The 8,201-nt window shown below is 41.6% G+C and overlaps 1 protein-coding gene across 1 annotated transcript; it reads left to right on the forward strand.

The window, feature by feature from the left end:
• Positions 1-3,275: 3,275 nt before the first annotated feature.
• Positions 3,276-5,889, forward strand: LOC132591268 (taste receptor type 2 member 40-like). The gene is made up of 2 exons (XM_060269095.2): positions 3,276-3,336; positions 4,973-5,889. The coding sequence occupies exons 1-2, from the start codon at positions 3,276-3,278 to the stop codon at positions 5,887-5,889; spliced, it is 978 nt and encodes a 325-aa protein (XP_060125078.2).
• Positions 5,890-8,201: the final 2,312 nt, after the last annotated feature.

The following is an 8,201-nucleotide window of genomic DNA, read 5'->3' on the forward strand; positions in this document are numbered from 1 at the left end:
TGTGTGCTGGCGGCGGGGAAAGTACAGTGTTTACAGTGGCATAGTGCTAAAACAGGTTCAAGGCTTTGCCCCAATGAGCTAGTGGTATTAATCAGAAAAGGACATACAGAGAGGTGATGGGTGGGTGGATGGGAGACAGGTCAGAGAGAATTTTCCTAAGGATGTGAGGCTGAGGGAGGGGAAAGAGTTCAGGTGAGAGCTGGGAAGGCTCACGGCTTTGTATGTGGATTGACGATTAAAATACAATTATGATAGAGGGCTAGATATAATTTTGTGTTTTATTATGATTACTGTTGTTATTCTTAATATTCTTTTTCTCTCTGCTTCCTCTTTTCTTCCTTTAACGCTTGATCTTTTTGTGTTCTTTTCTCTTTCCTTTCCTTTTTGTCTTTTTGATTCTATTCCTTCAAGGTATTATTTTACCGTATTGTGGAAACCTTAATAAAAAAATTGGGGGTGGGGTGGGGGAGAGAAAAGGACCAGAGCCAGACCAAAAATAGAAGAAATTTAAATCAAAACAAAACACAAAAACATAAAAACTCAGCAGTAAGTAGGGTTGCCATATTTCAAAAAGTGAAAATCTGGACACAAATGTTGTTGAACTTTTTCGTTTTGGCCAGTTGGGCACCTTTGCCATTCTAAGAGAACACATGAGGCATTAATGGTGAGTTCCAGCACCTCTTTTTCTAGAAAAATAGCACTGCCTATAGGAAGGGAAGGAGGTGATATTTCGCACACTTGGGCCTTTGTCCTTTAGGGCTTTCAGCAGTAGCACAATCACCTTCAAGTTGGGACTGGAAAAGAGCTGGCAACCAATGCAGCTGTTTTAAAACTCATCTATATATAAAAAAATGTAAACTGGCCATGTCTGTTAGTATCCACGTTTCACCAAAACCGCTTGACCGATTGCGTTCAAATTTTGACACAATGCCGCATGCAAATATGAGAGTAACCCCGCACCATTTTCAAAGACAGATGTCACACCTGTGCCAGGTAAAAACCCAAAAACCAATCAGATGAAAATGCATGCTGGGAAAAGAACCAGGTTGCAAACTAGCACCTTCTAGTGGCGGCTACACTGGTACTGCACCTATAAAACCTTTCCTCTCAACAGCACCTCGGCTCCCGTTTACATACTAGGCCGAAGCCTTTACAGACTAGGCCGAATGGAGGTACTGACTCGCCTGGGTGGAGGTTGGGGGGAGGAGGGGGCGGGAAACGTCATGGATCGGCACAGGGTGGGGGGAATCACAGGGATAAGCCACAGCAACACGTGGCCGGGCCAGCTAGTATAATATAAATTACAAATGGTACTTCAGCCAGTAATCTGCCTGCTGTGTTTTGGATCAGTTGGACTTGCTTGTCAAAGGGGTGGTAAAAGGTTTTCCCTATAAGGGCAGAAGCAACACTACCATGAAGCAGTATATGGCATCCATGCTCATGCGGTGGATATAGGACTTAGGGATATAGGGATATAGGATGGGAGTGGGAGACAACCAGATCTAACCCACAGGGAGAAACCCACAGAAGTTTCCCACAAATGCCCCAAAGTAATGGGAAACATTAATCTCCTGTCCTGTCACCATCATCAACAAATTTCTTTGATAAGCCACTGGTCTTGATAACTTTTAAAACAAAGCTCCAGCACAAACTTTCTATTACATAGACAATTAAATGTTGATAAATAGTACAAGTTAAAATGCAGTGTGATTATCCTAAGCATAGCTGCCAAGTTATCCCCTTTTTAAAAGGGAAATTCCCTTATGCTGAATAGGCTTCCTCGTGAGAAAAGGGAAAACGTGGCAGCTATGATCCTAAGACGATTTCCCATCACAATAAAAACCCTAACCGATCTCCAGAGATTTCCCTGTGTACCTCTTCATTTTATTATAAGCCATGTTCTGTTTTGACAACAGTCATTTGCTTAAGTGCCTTATGGAAACGGTTATGGAAAACTGGAAACAGAATCCTTCTGCTCTTTGCATGTTCACGTCCCGGCTTGACCACACCTATGCAATTAGGAAAGCAAAGTTTACGCAAAGTACTGAGGAACTTTTAAAGCAGATTGCAAGGAGCCAAAACAACTCATGAAGTTCAGTGTTGATAATGTAAGATGATAAAAAGAAACACACCAAACTTGATATTCATCTTGCTGGGTTCTGAAATAATTATTTTTCTGGGTATCTCCTTTTGAGGCAAACCACGTCCACCTGCCAGTCACCTGACACCATATACTGACAGATTCTGTGATCCGTTGTTCAGTGCTAAGCCTTTATTGCTAATGGAAAGGATTTCTCATCTCCAATCTTAGTGTTAACCACCACAGCGCTAAGATTGGAGATAAGCCTCTGGCCTGCTCTTTAAAAGCCAGTAGGCAGAGGATTATTTCTGATCTTAGCACTGTGACACTACAGCGCTAAGATCAGAGGTAAGACATTGCTGCTGGTGTTTACTACCAAAGAGCCTCTGCTTGCCCCCGGCAGTTTGAACTTTGAATCCCCTGATGTCCTATGGAAGAACATCAAGGCAAAGGGAAGACCAGCTTGGCCCCAACAGCTGCAAGGTGTTTGCTTTCTCAATCCCTCACAGGAAGAGCACTCGGCTCCGACTGTGGAGCCGAAGGGAACTGTGCCCTCGCCTCATCAATAAGTCTCAGTAACTTGTGAATGTATGTGTGAGGGGTTCTCCCAGCCCAAAGGTGCGGGAGGAGCTTACAACTTGTTGTAAACTACTTTGAGAATCAGTTGATTGAAAGGTGGGGCATATATCTCCTAAATAATGAATGTTAAATGATAAATAAAATTGATATCAAAATTCTGAATTCGAAACAGGAGCATCATGACATATAGTCTTCTCCCCTTCTCACTCCCACGTTGGATGGGATTGGGAAGACCATTCCCCCCAAATAAGTCATTAAAAAACGTTTGTTCTCTGCCTTCCAGATGAAATGGCCTCAGATGAAATTTTACACCCTTTGTGGAATATTTGGAATGAAGGAACTATTCTGCTAAAAATAAAATCATGACAGCTTGTTGACTGCCCTGAAATATCAGAAAAGTGACTAAGGTATTGTGTTACATTTGTACGAGGCATGGGCTTTTTGCATGGCTGCCAAAGGTGCCATTTAGAGAAACAATAATTGGAGAACTCTTCTCATTTGCATTGGTCATTTGCTCATTTTCAACAAATTAAAGCCTCTTCTCTAACCATTTTCAGAGTGAACAAGATTCCCCGTATCGCCCACAAGTACAGCTATCATTTCTGTGGGATCCACCATGTCTGAAGACCAGATGAATCATCTACCTCTATCCGCAATCTTTTACCTCATTGTTTCAGGTACTCTTTATCTCTTGGGCATCACCACAAATTATCTTCATTCTAATATTATATGGAAGGGCTCATTTCTCATTTACATTAAGTGTTACTAGCCTTGCAGTTCCCCTCTTTCTGTAGTATACAATTGGTGTGGGGAGCAGAGTTGGGAATGAGACCCTTGACGAAATTGTTTGGGATGAAATCTGGTATGCTAAGCTCTTTTCTTTTTTATCAACCCGTATTTGAGATAATTTCCTGAAAACAGTCCATAAAGGGTACTATAAACTTGTGCAACTAGCACAGATTCAGGATAGAAGTATTTGGACATGTTGAAAGGGATGTGGGTTTTATTGACACATATGCTAGGGTTGCCCCATGTGGCTACTTTTGGCCACAAATTCTTAAGGAAAGTGGAATCATTATTGACCCTTCACCAGTCCTAAACCCCAAATGGTGTCTTCTTTCTATTTTCTTAGGAATTAGTGCTGACCTCTCTATAAAACCTTTGGTGATTTTCCTTTTAGTTGCAACTACACGGGTTGTAACACAATCAAAATAAAAATAAAAAATCCTTCCAGTAGCACCTTAGAGACCAACTAAGTTTGTCATAGGTATGAGCTTTCGTGTGCATGCACACTTCTTCAGATACACTGAACAGAGACATAGGATTCTTACATGATCAAGCTTTCTTTAGCACCTCAGCCCTTGCTTTTTCCTGCAAGACCAATTGCAGTCATTAACGGTCGTCAACAGTCATCAACAGGTTTACCACTCCTATCAGCCCATCACCCATTCCCATCACCCCCCCACCCTCTGACTATACATAAGGGTCTGGTGACTTCTGTTTCAGTATATCACACGAAAGCTCATACCTATGACAAACTTAGTTGGTCTCTAAGGTGCTACTGGAAGGATTTTTTATTTTTATTTTGACTGCGTCAGACCAACACGGCTACCTACCTGTAACGGGTTGTAACACAGGGATGGAAGGATGTTTATGTCATTAATGTAAATTGATGGTACAGTGGAACCTTGGTTTTCAAACGTAATCCGTTCCGGAAGACAGGTTGACTTCTGAAACATCCAAAAACTGAAAGCGGAAGCCTCAATACAATAGGGAAACTCAAAAAGGAAGCTGCGAGGCACGTTCAGCTTCGGAAAATCATTCGAAAACCAAAGCAGTTACTTCCGGGTTTTCAGCGTTTGAAAGCCAAAACGAGCATCAATGGAGACGTTCAACAACCAAGGTTCCACTGCATAAGAAAACTTTGTTCTTAGCTGTCTCAGTAAAATTAAGCCATCATCTTGAGGTTTTGAAGGAGACTGCTGAACCAATGGACATGGCTGCCGCTTGGAGGACTTTTGTAACTAATAGGAACAAACAACATATGAAGCTACTTATCCCAATGAAGGATGACTTTGTTTGGCAGTACCCATGACATATGGCTTTGTTTGACTGGTCTGAGCTATGTCTCTTTCACCCAATCCCACTTAATTGATTGAATTCAATTAAAGCCTTTGCGCTAGCAATTTCCAGAGCAAACAAGATCTCATTTATCTCCTGCTGATGCAGATACCACCTCTATGGGATCCACTAGGTCTGAAAACCAGATGGATCACATCACCCTATTTATAACCTTTTACTCCATTGTTTCAGGTACTCTTTGTATTTTGGCTTTTATCACCAATGGGCTTATTGTTGGTGTGAATGTTACGGACTGGATGAAAGGCAGAAGTCTGATGCCCAGTGATGAAATTCTGGTCAGCCTGGGGCTGTCCAACCTTTGCTTCTCCACCACACTAATTCTGGACTATTTCATTTCACTCATCTGGGAGGAGTTCTACAGAAAGTTTTACATGGTGCAAAAAATCATGTTTATCCTCGATATTGCCACAAGCTTTTTGAGCTTTTGGTTCACTGCCTGGCTCAGCATTTTCTACTGCATGAAGATTGTCAACTTCAAGCAGTCGTTTTTGCTGAGGGTGAAACTACAATTTTCTAGCCTTGTGCGTTGGTTCCTCCTTGGTTCCGTGCTGGCTTCCTCCGGAGCAACATTCCTTGTCACCTTGACTTTTACAACAGTGTACCAAGCACCCGACAATCTGGGCAATCAGACTTCCCTCAGCCTTCCCTCTGACTTTAACTTTACAGACGACTACAAAAAGGAAAAAATAATGCTGGTGCATATAACTATGCCTTACAAACTCCTCATCATCCTCCTGGGCTGCTCTGTTCCCCTAGTGATGGTGATTGCCTCTTCAGTGCCAGTTCTCAATTCTCTTTTCAGGCATGCCAAAAACCTGGAACAAAACGCAACCATTTCCCACAACCCTCGCCTGGAGGTTCATCTAAATGCAGCTAAGTCAGTGCTGTCTCTTCTTATAAGCTATACTTCCTTGTTTGTTTGCGAGATAATAATCAGAACAGAAGTCTTTCCCAACTGGACTTATCAGTATTTTCTGTGTCTGGTCTTTCAACTTGCTACCTTGGTGGCACAAGGTTCCATTCTGGTTGCAAGTAATCCAAAACTGAAGCAATCCGCTGTACAAATTATTTCCTGTGTACAGCAGTAACCTACGGTAAGAAAATCCAAACACAGTTGCTCAGCTTTTGGGGGGCAATCGTCCCAAAAGCTGTTGAGCCTTTTTCGGTTGATCAGCAGTGGCGGAAGAGCAGGTTTTCGAAATCGCCGTCTAGGAGGCAACAAGGAAGTGACCGCTGCGCAGCGGGGAACAGATGAGATCCCGGACATTTACTATTATCTATATATAAAAATGTAAACTGGCCATGTCTGTTAGTATCCACGTCTACCAAAACCGCTTGACCGATTGCGTTCAAATTTTGACACAATGCCGCATGCGAATATGAGAGTAACCCCGTACCATTTTCAAAGACAGATGTCACACCTGTGCCATGTAAAAACCCCAAACCCCATGTTTCAAAACACACCACTCAGACAAAAATACATGCTGGGAAAAGAACCAGGTTGCAAACCAGTGCACTCTAGTGGCGGCTACACTGGTACTGCACCTATAAAACCTTTCCTCTCAACAGCACCTCAGCTCCAGTTTACATACTAGGCTGAAGACTTTACAGACTAGGCCGAATGGAGGTACTGACTCGCCTGGGTGGGGGTTGGGGGGAGGAGGGGACGGGATAGGTCAGGACATGGACCACTCACAGGGATGAGCTGGGAGTGGGGGGGGGGAGTCACAGGGATGCGCCTGCATAAACAGAACACACATAAAACAGGGGGACTCTGAAGGGGAGAGGAGTCTGAGTCTCCATTTAACAGACTGAGCCACAGCAACGCATGGCAGGGCCAGCTAGTATTTACTATTAGCCCCACCCTGCATACATTAGTGGAATTTTATGGTTTATATGGCAACCCAGTGCTGATATAGAGGCTTGTTTAGGTTTGCAGAAAAATCTGGCCATGGATGACATTGCTTGGGCATTAGGTGTAGCATCATCAACACACTTATTACTTGTGTAAGTTTGCAACTACTGTATTTTTTTAAAAAAACTTTATTCTTTAAGTAGGAGGAATAAGGGATAAGGAATAATGGATAAACATATGTCTATCTGTCCTGGAAACTGTAAAGCTGGGAGGAAAACAGATTCGCACCACAGGAAAACAAGCCATAACTATCCTTGTCTTTATTCATAAAGAGACATCCATTTCATTAATTAAAAATTTGAATGGAAGGGATATATTGGGATGTAATGCTCTTGCCAAAAATTCACATGGCCAACTAGAACTCTTCCAAGATTCAAATCTCAAGGGTCTCATTTTGAGAGCGGTATGGTAAAGCAAACCCTTATCTGACTTGTTTTGCAAATAAAAATGTGTTACACATATACACACACACACACACCATTGAAAGATAAAAAGTACATAATACAAGTGCATGGTGTAAGATAAGACACAAACAAGAAGACAAAGAAAAGAAATAGTACCCATGTAGAAAAAAAAATGTTTTGCAAATATAAAATGTGTTGTCTGCTCATGACTTTGAACGAATCACTGTTGGCTGCATTGCACATGTGAAAATGGCTGAATTGTAATGTGGCACAGGTTTTGGCATTAGATGAATGATTGCAGGTTTTCTCCACCATCGTTTTCTCCAGTTTCGAAAATGCTATTCTGAGTGTGAAAATGGTTATAGGTTTGGAAAATGAATCCCAAGCAACGAACAGCCCAACTCTAGTTCCGGAACAAGGTGGTCCCTCAGCTAGGCTGGCCCAAAGTTATTCTAGGGATTTTTATATATTACCAGGAAGACTTTCAATCTGTCCCAATAGAATACTGGTAGGTGTTGAAATGTTTGGAGGGCACCAGGTTGGGGAAGCCTGGCCATAAACTAGTAAGTAATTTCAATGCTCTGTGAAACTAACAGTTGAAAACAGTTTAAAGGAGATAGAAATATTGGCGTGATAGAAATGTCAAGATGAAAAATTTGTTTATTTGCATCATTTCCATCATTACAAAAGAGATTTAATCGGACTAATGTTTGATACTATGCCATAATTGCATTTCCTCTACCATTTAAAAATAACCAATGAGAGTTTATTAATCAGAAATTGTTTACTTGGTAGAATACAAAAGTCAGTTTTTGTTTGTTGGATAACTAGGAATCTCTACAAAGTAGACAGTGATTAAAACATATTGATTGTGTAAGCACTGGTGAGAACAGTAACTGACATAAATTTTAAGAAATGCTTAAGTAGCAAAGGTGATCTTGGTGAACTTCACTCTTACTAGGAAGATGTAAGTCCATGGAGTGAGGAACAATTTTTTTTCAAACACAAAATATCAGGGCAAATGCTTTCAGTCAGGTATTTTAGCAAGTATTGTCTCATTTAACCTTAGAATGTGATTGGT

This window comes from Zootoca vivipara, chromosome 15, assembly GCF_965207765.1.
Source record: "Zootoca vivipara chromosome 15, rZooViv2.hap1.1, whole genome shotgun sequence".
NCBI classification, from domain to species: Eukaryota; Metazoa; Chordata; class Lepidosauria; order Squamata; family Lacertidae; genus Zootoca; species Zootoca vivipara.

Coding starts and splice junctions, on each gene's coding strand:
- LOC132591268 (XM_060269095.2), top strand. CDS start 3,276: ATGTCTGAAGACCAGATGAATCATCTACCTCTATCCGCAATCTTTTAC. Junction 3,337..4,972: donor CTTTTACCTCATTGTTTCAG/GTACTCTTTATC, acceptor CCATTGTTTCAG/GTACTCTTTGTATTTTGGCT.